At 38.4% G+C, this 14,462-nt stretch overlaps 1 protein-coding gene, 1 long non-coding RNA gene and 1 pseudogene across 2 annotated transcripts; 2 read left to right on the top strand and 1 right to left on the bottom strand.

Moving 5' to 3' along the window:
- The first annotated feature begins 3,092 nt into the window (after positions 1–3,092).
- Positions 3,093–4,437, top strand: LOC148921432 (uncharacterized). Its single transcript, XR_016128103.1, has 3 exons — positions 3,093–3,289; positions 3,445–3,601; positions 4,013–4,437. It is a non-coding gene; the product is annotated as an uncharacterized LOC148921432 (long non-coding RNA).
- Positions 4,438–4,978: 541 nt separating this feature from the next.
- On the bottom strand, positions 4,979–8,420 carry LOC103324165 (LRR receptor-like serine/threonine-protein kinase EFR). The gene is made up of 2 exons (XM_089054856.1): positions 5,678–8,420; positions 4,979–5,584 (listed from the first exon to the last, which is right to left on the bottom strand). The coding sequence occupies exons 1-2, from the start codon at positions 8,412–8,414 to the stop codon at positions 5,235–5,237; spliced, it is 3,087 nt and encodes a 1,028-aa protein (XP_088910982.1). The 5' UTR covers positions 8,415–8,420; the 3' UTR covers positions 4,979–5,234.
- Positions 8,421–9,326: 906 nt separating this feature from the next.
- On the top strand, positions 9,327–10,611 carry LOC103326824 (uncharacterized; annotated as a pseudogene).
- The last annotated feature ends 3,851 nt before the right edge of the window (positions 10,612–14,462 follow it).

Raw genomic sequence — 14,462 nt, 5'->3', positions numbered from 1 at the left:
CAGGGCTGCTTTAGAAATGAACATAATAGATAAGGTTAAAAAGCTACATTTGGACCCAAAAAAAGAGGGGTTAAAAAGCTACATATATTCTCCAAATCAAATGTGACGGTGCCAAGGAATCTCATTACAGTTAAGTTGAAAATCAATTTAAATAAATTTGCAATATTAGCACATGAATTAAAAAGAGTGATGGATTCACAATATTTTTGTGTGTAGTTGGGTTAGATGGTGACCCACCTCTATCAATGTTAATATTGTCTTTACTGCTTATTATATGTAGTATTTTATCATTAAAATGTGAGGTTTTATTATAGAAAACATTGATGCTATTAGTAGTAGAACTGCTTACTATACGTTGTATTTTATTTTAAAATGTGAACGAGGGATGCTTAACCTAATTAAGATTGAGGTTTCAATTTAGAGCAACCCCTCATAAAGTTTTGGCTGGGAATAATTAAAGTGGGAGGGCCAAGCTACATGCATACTAAGGGGAAGTTCATTTAAGTAGAACTTCTCCTTGAATCAAAATAATATGGAGGGGTACAAAATGATTGAAGGAGTTTCTTCAATTGGGCAGTTACCCAATTTTGGGGCCAAATTATAATTCGGTTGGGTGTGGTAGTTAGAACTTGAATAGTTCCCCATAGATTCAGGAAGTGTTTCCAAGTGAAAAAGAAATGTAAACCAAACAAAATCATGAACATTATAAAGCTCAAGTTCGCATGCATATTGTTGGTTGGACAGAGGGACCAAATTTCCCAAATATACCTATTTTGCAAAACACTCTTTATGCCTATATTCAAAACAAATTGTTTGCACCTTTACGCAATCTCCATGATAAAAAAGCCACAAGTTTCTCAACCAACCAAGCAAATAGGTATCATATCCAAGACAAGAGAGCCAATTACCTTTAAAAAACAAAATCATGAATTCTTTTTATTTTCTTATATATAAAACAGCAATATGCAGGTGCAGCTAGCACCATCATTCACTGTGTCTGTCCAAATATCACATGGGCCTTTCTTTCCTTTTCTTTTACAAAAATGGCCAAAGTAGCTTGGATTCTTCTTTGCAATATAAAAACCAACTACCACAACAACCAACTTAACTGCCTCTTATATTATCAAGATTCTTGTTTCCGAAAGCAAGATGGGGAGATAATAATTAATTTGTTTTAGTGTCTTAATTAATGGGATTTAATTTGCTTGGTGATGAGATTATGTGGGAATCACCTACCGCATGCATGCAAATTGCACAAGACAATCCGTGGACAAACCGCCACCATCATTTGGACCTTCACCCAGCTATTATTCATTTGAAAGCATTGAAAATAATGAATAAAATTGATTCTTCTCCAACTTTACCAAGTGGGTCTCAATAAGTTTATATCAAGTAGGAACCTAAGTAAAAGGTAAAAATGAATAAGAGAGTAGCCAATTTACTCTTAATGCTGGGAGTGAGAGTAGCCAATTTCCCTCTAAACTTTTTTTGTAACAAAAAAAGAGAGATAAAAATAAGCACGCATAATTAATTTAGCTACCTTACTAATAGGATGCTGGTCTAATGAAGTTTGGTTATCCAGTGAGAAGGTTGATAGAAAAAAAAAGGACCAAGTCTAGGTATCTTGGTAGAAGAAGACCCACCATCTGCCGCCAACTCTAAGACCAAGGTTGCCTCGAAAAATTGAAGATGAATCTCACTTCATGTTAAATATGAATTCCAATTTGCATGGTTTGGTCAATTCACAAGTCATCGTAATGTAAATGTTGATTTGTGTGACATAATAGCTGATTTGTTATTCAATATGAATCCCAATTTGCATGATTTATTCAGTCGGTTACAAAGACATCAAGTTAAGGGCAAAATGGGCATTAGATGTCCATTAAGTTTTTTTTTTTAAAAGTTGACCCATCAGCATGGCCATTAATACATGATCCTACAAAATACATGGTTTATAGAAAGTGAAATGAACGCTTCAGATCCGGGGGTCATCCTCCGAATCCCGTCAAATCTTTGGTTGTTGGTGGACTTATATCGATTTACTCTTCTTTTGGCATATCTATTGTTTAATATTTGGACTGACTTTGGTTGTGCCTCATCTTGCGATGCTGCTTTTTGAGGTGTTGTGACTTGGTCATGGTAGATCCACTTCTCATTGGTACGTTGAGGCCTTGGAGTAATTAGATGGCTTTCTCCATGTTATATCTCGAAAGAAGATTAGCGGCAGTTGATTTTCCTTTTGCCGACGTTTTAGTTGTTTGTATTATTATTTTGGTTTAGTTTGTTCAATAAAGTCCATAAATTTTGAGTTTTTTTTTCTCTCATAATTTCAGAAACTTAGTTGAGTTTGCAGTGTTCCTTACTCTCTTTAAGAGAGTCATGCCGGTTAGCAATTAGTTTTTGTCTTTGATATCTTTGGATTAGATTAAGGGGAATTATGGTGGTTGAAAGGGGTTTTAGAAAAGTTATGTTCGAGTGTGATTCTCTCTAAAATCATTTCAACTTTTTGGCTAGCCCAAGTCGCTAGGGAAGTTTTACCCATAGTTGTCATATTGTTATTGGGATGATTCCCTTTACAGTTTGTGTCATTTGTACTTTTTATTCTTATTAATCTAATAAAAATTTATCGCCTTTTTATATTAAAAAAAACCACGTGGTTTTCCCAATGAATGCTTTAGGTTTTGGATTTCAATTTTATTTGCTTTGGTAAAAAGATAGTTGAGAGAAAATCAATGATGAAATGGGCAATAACTATAGTGGCACATTGGGTTGGCTCATGTGATGTGAGCTTGCAATTATCTTTGTATCGGGCCCTTTGTAAATAATGAATCATCTTGCTTTATAATAGGCCATGGGCTTGGGAAATGGGCGTATTTGGACCCATCCAATAACAGCCTAATGGGGTCAAGTGTCTCAGATTTATTGAAGATAGGGAGCTTCTAGAATGCGGAGGTTATTATGAGGAGGTTATGTGCGGAATGATAACAACCGTCAGTTTCAAATGAACGGTTTAGATTTAAGTAGGAAGTTTTGTTACAACCGGGTTAAAATTACCCATCACAAAATGAGCAACCCGGAACTTCTCATATCTCCTCTTTTCTTTGAAACAGAGGTCCAAAGTCCTATGTCTGAAACTTCCTCTGGAAGACAAACAAGAGCTGCCCCTTTCCAACTTCCAAAAGCCGAATTTGCTACTCCGAAAAGAAAAAAACAAAGACACTCAACTGTGGAGAACGCTGCTGAAGGAGGAGGAACAAGGGTTGAAGCCCACAACTCAATTCTTTCACTGGTATGTGATTTTTCAGCCATATTACAAATCCTTTTATTCAAAAAATATTCTGTTTTGTTAGCCCCTGTCATTAATGTTGTAGAAAATGGCTCATCATTACCCATTACCTAAGAGCTCTCTTATTTTGTCTTTGTGTCACAAAAATTATTTGCAAGATCGTCATAGTAGAGAGAAGAAGAAAAAGAGACAAATGATATGTTGAAAGAGCCTCCAGTAGTCTCTCACTCGCCTAACTTTGTACTCTGTTTCTGAACAAGTAAAACCCAAGTTTTGAAGAACTTGCAATACTCTTCTTCAACTCCAATTGTGACGGTAAGTCAAACACTGCAAAACCACTTCTCTTTGTTTCTAAGTTTCACTCATTTTGCTTTTAATGTTTTCCAATTTCTTGTAATCATTATTATTTTTTTGTTATCTTTTGTATTTATATTTCATTTGAAAATTTGATTTTTACAGTTTTTATTTTATTTTCATACATAAATATTCTTTCTTGCTTTTAACCCCTTATTGCTTTGGGTTTTATTATGATGCCTTTAGTATATTGACCTTTAAGCTTTGTTGAATCAACAATTAATAAATAATGAAAATAACAACACGTTAATCTAATGGTGATCTTTATGGGTATTGCATACATATAGTAAAAACAAGTTCTCTAAAAATATATTGGGTTTGTCCTGCCTCAATTTATTTTATGGATTTCTAATAATTGATAATCTGCTACAGGTTGACACAAGTTTGCATCTTAATTTTCCATATGTGCTCTTATGGAAAAGTTTAATTGAATCAACATAGAGGAGACATTAAATGGAAGCAAGAAACAGAATGATCAATTTTGCTCCATAACATAGGGGAGTTGCATTCAAATTCTTGGATTTGTTGCTAGTAAGTTTATTTTTAAAAATCATTATAAATGTCTTTGTTTTCAACTGATGATGGTACATATTTAAATTGCTTTCATGATTATTTTGTTTTGTTTTAGCTATTTCTGAAATGTTTGATTCAAATGTTATCTAAGGTATCAATAATATGTGAGTAAAATGGTTGGGGACTCAGAGGAGAATGATGATTGTGTAATCGCTGATGAAATGATTTTCATTCCTGAAGTCAGAAATGAGGAAAGAACAAAAGTTGGGATGAAGTTTGATTCACTTGATTTAGTTTATGATTTCTACAATAGATATGCTTTATTGGTTGACTTTAGTATTCGACGCCATTCCAGCGGAAGGGAAAAATACAGTAAAAAAATTCTAAGAAAAGAATTTGTATGTTGCAAACAAGGTGTGTTTAAAAAAGAAGAGCCTATGGCGGTAAAAAGACACCGAGGGATAAGTAGATGTGGTTGCAAGGCTAGAGTTGTTGTTGTGAAGGTTTCTGGGTGCAAGCAGTATGCTTTCTCTCTCGTTGTAGAGGAACACAATCATACAATGACGCCCCCAGAAAGTGTGCATTTTATGAGAGTATGCAATTATATTTTTGTTGTTTTTAATTTTTGAATACAATTGATAGTCTAAGTTATAAAGGGGACGATGGTTATTTAGACACACTTTTTCGCTAGACCACTAGGCCTGTTTGCAAGCATGCAATTATCTTTGGAAGACCACTAGGCCCTTCGTAAGTAATGAATAAACTTGCTTCGCAATTAATAGGCATGGGCTTAGGAAATGGCCGTTATAGTCTTTAGAGAACGTATTCGGACCAAACAAGATCAAGTGTACTTTCAGATTTATTTAAGATAAGAGATTTACACCAGATGCGGTAGTTTGATAGCTTTGATCACATTTCTAAGGGCTTCAGGCCTAAACACACAAATAAAACGACATACTAGTAGCAGAACTCCCATCTACTGTAGCAGTAGCAGGCTAGCAGCAACAACAAGAATATTTCTCAGGCAGCACATAAAAAAATAATATCCCCATCACACACAAACCCGTGGCAGGAAAAGTTCCTATCCGAGAAGAACGTCTCTAATGGAATGCAGTTCAGATGCAGCATCACTGATATTCTTCAGACGGTCCGTTGGAGATTCAGTAGAGCATTCAATTCCAATTCTAAATATTGAATTCAAGCACACCTCAATCCTTTGAACCCTTCTCTCGTTGGTGCCTCCTTCAAAAAGTGTTGAATCTACAATCTCCATAACTCGATTAGGGAAAGCCATTTTAACATAAGTATGAAGGTTTAGGTCCCCATTAAACACGTCGTCGGTGGGTCGCTTTCCTACGAACATCTCTAACAGAAGAATACCAAAGCTGTAGACATCTCCATTTGTTGACACCTCACTTCCCATACCGTACTCTACCATTCAAACATCATAAGATATTATCAGCACAATTTTTAGTAAAATAGCTACTTTGTAAGATTTAAAAAGGAAAAAAGGACACCTTTTACCTGGAGCAGCATAACCAACTGTTCCTTTTATTCCAATGGAACTTGTTGGATTTTCTGAAGCATTAGTACCAGTTTGTTGGGAGAGAAATCTTGAGAGTCCAAAGTCAGAAACATGTCCAGTCATCTCGTTGTCCAGAAGAACATTGCTCGGCTTGAGATCACAATGAACTATCGGTGTTTCACAATGATTATGAAGATAATCCAATGAACAAGCAACATCAATGGCAATCTCTAGCCGTTGATCTAGATTTAAACTCTTAGGTCCCTCTCTTACCTCGCCAATTTCAGTAGGAGGATGCAGCCACTCCTCTAAGCTTCCTCTGTCCATGTACTTGTAAACCAGAGCCTTGAAGTCATTACCATGAAAGTCAACACTTGAACACGCAGTTATAATCTCGACAAGATTTCGATGCCTGATGTTTCTTAAAGCCTCACATTCGGCCATGAAACTCTTTGATGCTCCATGGCGTAACAAGTTGAACACCTTCACAGCAACAAGTTGATGTTTATCATTATCATCAAGAATTCCTTTGTACACAGACCCAACACTGCCTGCACCAATCAAATTAGCCGAAGAGAACTCGTCAGTAGCTTTTAGGAGAGTTGCATATGACACTTGCAAAAAATTGCTCGCCAATGTGCTCAACGGAATCTCTTTCCTTTTCCTTCTTGACGAACAGAGGAAGAAATAGGACATCACCATAACTATTAGAAGAAGAGCAAGTCCGGAAAGTACTAACGGGATTATTAATTTCGAGCTACGAGATGATCCTCCTTTTTGGGACTTGCACTTGGGCAGTTGGAGATCAGCAATTCCCCCGCAGAGCTTGGTGTTGCCGGTAATTGAAATCGCACTTGCATTTTTAAAAGCACCTCCTCCAGTTGGTACGGCTCCCCAAAATTCATTGAATGATAGGTCTAGTTTCTTCAAGAAGACAAAGCCCCCTAAGAATTTTGGAATTTCACCCGACAAATTGTTGCGAGAAAGGTCTAATTCTTCTATGGCTTTCAACCCAATCACAGATGAGGGAATAGACCCCTGGAAGAAATTGCCTTGCAAGTGTAAGACTTCTAAACTCTCACATGCACCAAGGCTACTTGGAAGTTCTCCTGACAACATGTTATTAGAAATGTCCAGTACACCTAGGCTCTTCATCTTTCCAACCTCCATCGGAAGAGAACCCGTAAAGTGGTTCCTAGACAAGTTCAAAAGCTTTGATAAGGATGGGAGGCCGATAACTTTTTGAGGTATTGCGCCACTAAGTTTATTATTAGATAAATCCAATAATATCAACCGCTGGCAATTCCCCAAGCTTGAAGGGATGACGCCTTCAAGATTATTTCCTTGTAAGAAGAGATTGTATAACTTGGTTAAATTTCCTAAAGAGGACGGAATGCTTCCTGATAATGTATTAAAAGAAATCTCTAATTCCACAAGGCTTGAAAGCTTCTGAATTTCAGTTGGAATGTTACCCGTCAAGCTATTTTCCCTCATTGACAACGACTCCAAGTTGACTAAGTTTCCTATGTCTGTTGGGATGCTTCCATGTATTTGGTTTCTCTGAAACCAAAAAATTTCAAGTTTGGTTGAGAGATTGGATATTGATGTGGGCAACGTTCCTCCAAAATGGTTGTCATTTATAATCAACCGTTTTAACCCTCTGGCATTGGTCAAGTCCGAGAGAAAACTCAAGTCACCATCTGTACCGCTTCCAAGACGATTATTTTCAATGGTGAATTGCTGTAGGTCATGAAGCTTTCGGAAATCGGGCACCTGTCCGGTTAGGTTGTTTTCTTGAACTTGAAATACCTGTAGACTTGTGGCATTTGATAGTGAGGCAGGAAGGGATCCAAAAAATTTGTTTCCGGCGATGCTAAGTACTTGGAGATTAGGAAGAGTTTTTCCCAAGTCTGAAGGAAGACTCCCTTGAATTTGATTAAATGCTACGTCAAAAGCATCAAGAGCAGAGAGGTTATAGATGGAGAGAGGAATGGTACCAGATAATTTGTTTAAGCCCAATGACAAAAATGTTAAGTTTTTCAATTGGCCTAGAGAAGTAGGGATGCTTCCCACCAAGTTATTTTGAAATGCAGCGAGTACCTCGAGAGACGAAAGGTTTCCCAAGGAAGGAGGGATTTCTTCTGTTAAATTATTAACTTGTAAAACAAATCTCCGAAGCTTAGACAAGGAGCCAAATTCAGATGGAATTTTACCCACCAACCCGTTGAAACCGAAATTCATGAAGATGAGGTTGGAGCAATATGATATGTTGTATGGAATAGGGCCACTAAATGAGTTGTTGTGTAGAGACAGTACCTGCAATCTATGCAAATGCCCAATTTGTGGAGGGATTTCATGAGTAAAGCTGTTGTTTTGGAGCCATAGTCCCCTTAGGAAACTTAGGTTTCCTATGTGCGGGGATAGGGACCCTGCCAGCTTTTGAGATCCGAGATATAGCCTTGTGACCCTTTGGCGATGGCGTCGACCGCAGGAGACACCGTGCCATGAGCAAAAGTGAATGGATTCATTCCAGGAGCTCAATACATTGTGAGGATCTTGCTTTATTTGAGCTTTGATGGCTAGCAGTGCAAGCCTATCCGTCTCGTTGCCTCCCATTCTCAAATGCATGGAGCAAACGAACAATGCTCCATTGAAAAGTGAGTAAATCAGAATCAGTTTCAAAACCAAAACCTCCATTTGGGTTGTGAAATATTGGTAATTCCCATTTGAAGGCATGGCAAATTTAACTGGTTTATGAGATTGAGTAATGAGGCTTATTAACCAAGTCCAAGTCATTACGATCCGCCACGGTTGACTTGCTTCCGATGTTGACTTTGATGACTTACTGATGGCAAAATAGCAACTACATGACAACTTCACTGATTTGCAACGAATTAGTCATATACATGCATGATGCAGAAAATTGGATTGGAAGCTGGTGGGGCTTCGCCTATTAACTAAGATTGACTAGAGGACATGGGTCAAGTCACAACAAATCAAAAGCTGACTTGTAAAAGGAAAAAATGTTGGAATTGTTTTTTTGTTGACACACAGTAGGATTTTGTATAAAACTATATTTACCATGGGCGTGTTTGTTACACCGTGCAAGCTTGGACTGGATTGGCTGAAGTTTTATCCCATGTTTGTTTCACTCTATTCTAATTTTAAGTGGGATTATCTAATACTGGGCCCACCAAAAACACCTCCTTAGGTGTTCTTAGCTAAACCCTTCTGGAGAGGAGGGACTAACTGTTAAAGGAAAGAATCAAGTCATATTTGATATGCCCATATTATAGGGTCGTTGATTGATTCCTTGTATATATATATATATATCATTCAATTGTTTAATTTCCTTCCTAGAATAAGACTCTCTCAGTTTGTATAAAGCTGTAGCTATATTGTATATTCAAAAATCCAGTCTGTTTTCTTCATTCACCATTTTTACATGGTATCAGAGCACCGATTCTGGTGACTCTGGAAACCCAAACACCTTCTGCTACAACACAACACAAGATGGGTGAAACAAAATCCATAGAGAAATCAATTGATGTTTCGGATCCACTCACCTTGCATCACTCGGATCATCCGGGAATTGTTTTGGTATCCAGCCTTCTTGAAGGATACAACTATGGCCAATGGAGTCGATCTATGCATCTCAATCTTAGCGCAAAGAATAAGATTGGTTTTGTTGATGGGTCTGTCAAAGCCCCAACATCTACAGATGCGAAACACTCTATTTGGCAACGATGCAACAACATGGTATTGTCGTGGATCTTGAATTCAGTACATCAGGACATTGCTGGCAGCGTGATCTATGCCGAAACAGCGGCTGAAGTTTGGAATGACCTCAAAGAGAGGTTTTCACAGGGCAATGATTCCAGAATTTACCAAATCCAACAAGAAATTGTTGAACATCGATAGGGACAACAATCTGTCTCGGCTTATTACACCAAGATGAAGGCACTTTGGGACGAGTTGTCTTCCTACCATGACACTTTATCATGCACATGTGGAGGATTGAAGGAAGTTGCTGCACGACAAGAGAAAGAAAGAGTCATGCAGTTTCTTATGGGACTAAATGAGACTTACGCCGCCATCTGGGGACAGATTTTGATGATCCAACCTCTTCCTGACACATGCAAGGTCCATGCCTTGATACTCCAGCAAGAACGACAGGTTGAAGTAGCTGCACGATGTGATAGCAATTCTAGTCATCATACGATGAAGGTTGCTTAACCCAGTCATTCATTTGCAGCCCAAGAGAATCTGACTCCCTTAAAGTGTAGTTATCAGAACCAAGAACGACAGTGTCGATCGCTGTTATTTTCTTCATGGTTTTCCCGTGGGCAAAAATGTGAAGCCACCAAACCGAAGGAAATCAGCTGCACGTAATACTCAAGCAAGCTCGGTAGAGTCAACTCAGGCACCAACTACGACTCCTAATGAGAAGCCCACATTTACCACCGAGGAGTACACTCAACTTATGGTGTTGCTTCTGAAAGAGAATGGTAACACACCACCTTGTGCTAATGCCACATGTATTGTTACCCCCACATGTTATAACACAGTACATGCATCTCACTCTACTCTGTATTGGATAGTAGACAGTGGGACAACGGATCACATATCCCATTCCGTGCCCTCGAATCACATGACTCCGTCACAAAATGACTTTGTTGAATTACCTGATGGTGGGCATGCTAAAATCACATCGGTTGGTTCTGTTAAATTAACCAAGGATTTAGTTCTTGATAGTGTTCTGCATGTACCAAAATTCCAAGTCAATCTTTTGTCTGTTAGCAAACTCACTCAAGCTTTGGGATGTATAGTGACATTTTTCCCTAATTTTTGTATTATGCAGGACGTGGCTACGAAGAGGATGATTGGCCTGGGCAAGCAACATAAAGGGCTCTACTACATCACCCGCCAATAGAACCCACACCTAGTACACCATGTCAACTGTCATTCCAGCCTCTGGCACTAACGTCTTGGACACCTATCTGCTGCCCCTCTCCAAGCTTTATCCAAAAGCATCCCTGAAGTTGTTTTTGATTTTTCCAATAATTGTGATGTCTGTCCCTTAGCCAAACAAACTCATTTACATTTTTCTTCTAGTTTGATTAAATCCGTAGCACATTTTGATTTGATTCACTGTGATATTTGGGGGCCTCACAGAGTTACTTCACACTCTGGGGGTGTTATTTTTTAACTATTGTAGACGATTATTCTCGTTTTACATGGATTCATCTTATGAGCTTTAAATTTGAAACACAGTCATTGTAGAAATCTTTCTTTTCTTGGGTGCAAACCCAATTTAATTGTCGTATTAAGTCTTTGCATGTTGACAATGGAGCGGAATTCATATCCGTGCGAAATTTTTTTGATGACAATGGTGTATTCTTCCAACATTCTTGTCCCTCAACGCCTCAACAAAATGGGGTTGTTGAGCGCAAGCATCGTCATCTTTTAAATGTGGGGAGGGCTCTTAGATTGCAGGCTCACTTTCCATTGTCTTTTTGGGGAGAAAGTATTCAAACAACATGTTATCTCATAAACAGATTACCTACACCTTTCCTCTCTCACAAATGCCCATATGTCATGCTTCATCACAACCCTCCTCCTTATACGCACATGCGTGTTTTTGGTTGCCTTTGCTATGCCACAAATACTCACCCTATTCACAAATTTGATAAACGAGCTAGGGGTTGCATTTTTGTTGGTTATCCCCTTGGCCAAAAAGGTTATCGCGTCTTTGATCTTGAAACCAAGACATTTGTAACCTCTAGAGATGTCAGATTTTATGAACATGTTTTTCCATTTTCGACTCAACCCGTCGATTATGATGATGATGCAACCAGTCCGGTCTTACCACTACCTCCAGACATCTCTCATAGCCCAGATGACCTTATTGGCCCAAATGACACCTCATCCTCTTCTCCAGTTGATAACTCAAATCTCTCCAGCCCATCTCCAGTTGTCAGCCCATATATAAACATTCACGACAATCCCCAATTGTTACCTAACCCCCTCACCAACTCCACTTCATATTCTCCATGTTCGTGAACACCACCAAGACCTCTCCAACCAAATCCCGGTTGTCCCAACCTCCATTTATGAGCCTCAGCTTCGTCGTTCTGACCATGTTCCTCAGCCCAACATCAAGCTTTGTGATTATCATATTTATCACACCAGTTTGCTTGACCCTAGTGCCACCTCTGCCACATCTAGCACCCGCTATCCATTGACTCGGTACGTTTCTTACTCCCACTTGTCTGATGCTCATCGTTCTTTTGTGACTAACATATCCCACTTGGTAGAACCAATTTCTTATGAACAGGCTAGTACAGGTCTAAAATAGGTTAAGGCTATGCAGACTAAACTTGACGCTTTTGCTGCAAATAATACTTAGACCATAATGCCATTACCTTCTGGTCACCGAGCCATTGGATATTGGTGGGTATTCAAAATCAAGTAGAACTCCGATGGTACAGTTGAACGCTACAAGGCGCGTCTTATGGCCAAAGGATTTACCTAACATGAAGGAATTTACTACAATGAGACTTTTGCTCATGTTGCCAAACTCATTACTGTGCGATGTCTTTTGTTTGTTGCTGCCATTCGCAATTGGTCTTTGCATCAACTTGATATGCAAAATGCTTTTCTTCATGGTGATCTTCAGGAAGAAGTCTACATGCAACCTCCTCATGGGTTTCGTCGACAGGGGGAAAGAGTTGTATGTCGACTCAACAAGTCCTTGTATGGGCTTAAACAAGCATCTCGCCGCTGGTTCCACAAGTTTTCTCATGCTATTCAAGAAATTGGCTTTCACCAATCCAAGGCTAATTATTCTTTATTCACCAAGGGTGTGTGATAATTCTTTTACTGCTATACTCATTTATGTTGTTGTTTGTCTCAAACGATTCCTTCACACAAAATTTCGCATCAAGGATCTTGGACCACTCAAATATTTCCTTGGTGTTGAAGTTGCACGCTCCAAAGATGGGATTTCTATTTGTCAACGCAAGTATGCCCTGGACATACTTGAAGAGACCGGATTACTTGGTGCAAAACCCGCAATGTTTCCTATGGAGCAGCACTTGAAATTGACGCCTACAGATGATCTCATTCTCAAGGATCCTACACATTATTGCAGATTGGTTGGAAGATTAATCTATTGACAATCACAAGACCGGAAATTGCATATTCCGTCCACATTCTTAGCCAATTCATGCAACAGCCAAGAAAGCCTCATCTAGATGCAGTGCATCGCTTTCTTCGATACTTAAAGATAGCTCCGAGCCAAGGGTTGCTCTTTCCCTCACAAGGTAGTTTAATATTACGGGATTATTGTGATGCCGATTGGGCAGGATGTCCCACCACAAGAAGGTCTATCTCGGGTTACTATGTTTTTCTTGGTAATGCTCTTATAGCTTCATTCACCATTTTTACACTAACAGTCCCGACGACCTAAGCAACTACAACCACACCCAATCGCCCCACAACCAACAACCCACCAAGCAGCAGCCATAGCCACCATCCCCAACCACCAAATACCACCACCCACCACAACCACCAGCCACAGCCACAGCCACCCAAGAAGGAGATGACAAAATAAAAGAGGAAGATGAGAGAACATAAAATTTTCTATAAACAAAACAAAGAAGAAGAGAGAAAATGGAGAAGAAGAGATGAGAGAAATTTTTCAAAAAAATAGATAAGAAGAAAGAAAATGGAGGAGAAGATGAAAGAAAATGGAGAAGAAGAGAGAAAATTTTAGAAAAAAACAGAGAAGATGGGAGAAAATTTTGAAAAGAAAAGAAAAGTAGACAAAAGAAGAGGAGAGAAAAGGAGAAGAAGAAGATAAAAGAGATGTAGAGGGAAAGAAGAAGAAAGAGATGCAGAGAGGGTCGTCTAAAAATGAAAAAACGAGATGCAAAGAGGAAGAAAGAGATGGAGAGAGAAGAAAAGTAAAAAAAATATTTAAAAAATCTTACTTTTCAAAAAAAAGAAAAAAAAGTCCTAGTCTAATCAAACATACACCAAACGCTGTACAAGTGTTATCCAGCTTATACCAGGTCAAGCCAATCCAAGACAGTACCAATACTTAGTCCAGTCCATGACAGTCCCCCATACCAAACGACCCCACTTATTATTTATATGAGTCGAACTTAAGACATTTTTCAATTAAATGAAAACAACTAAACTAGACTTTGACTGGGCGATAAATGTCTGGATTATTATTCTCAACAAATTTTTGTAGGTGTGATCTATTACGTACACAAGTCTAATGGATTAGTTTGTTATTGTATATTATTGGCAGGCATTATGAGACAACCCCAAGGTTTTAACATAAGAAATGTAATATAATGTAGGTTTTTTTTTTTGGGGCAGGAACGGAAGAAATATTGCTTAAACATTGTATTTTCGCTATTAGAGAAAATTGTCTTTCAGCATTGCTTTCATAACTCACAAATCCAACGAAATTTCAGAAACTTTGACTGATGATGGGATTAATTGTGACATATTGAGCTAAGAAAACTAAGGTGAAATGTCAAACTTTCTAGATAAAGAATGAGTGTCTTCTTTTGTGTGGTCACTAATAAAAACGCTATTATTGACTGCAACTTTGGTCACTAAAGGGCTTACAATTTGGTCACCAAAACATGCATTTTGGTCATTGAAAGTGGGTCACGTGCTCACTAGCTCGTTGTTGCTGAAATTGAGATTGGTAAGGATGAAGCAATTGGAAACATTTGCAGGAATGAGTAGGGGTTGGTACGGTCT

This window comes from Prunus mume, linkage group LG1 (assembly GCF_029339155.1).
Source record: "Prunus mume cultivar Tortuosa linkage group LG1, ASM2933915v1, whole genome shotgun sequence".
In the NCBI taxonomy this organism is placed as follows: domain Eukaryota; kingdom Viridiplantae; phylum Streptophyta; class Magnoliopsida; order Rosales; family Rosaceae; genus Prunus; species Prunus mume.
This window is presented reverse-complemented; position numbering and strand designations above follow the sequence as displayed.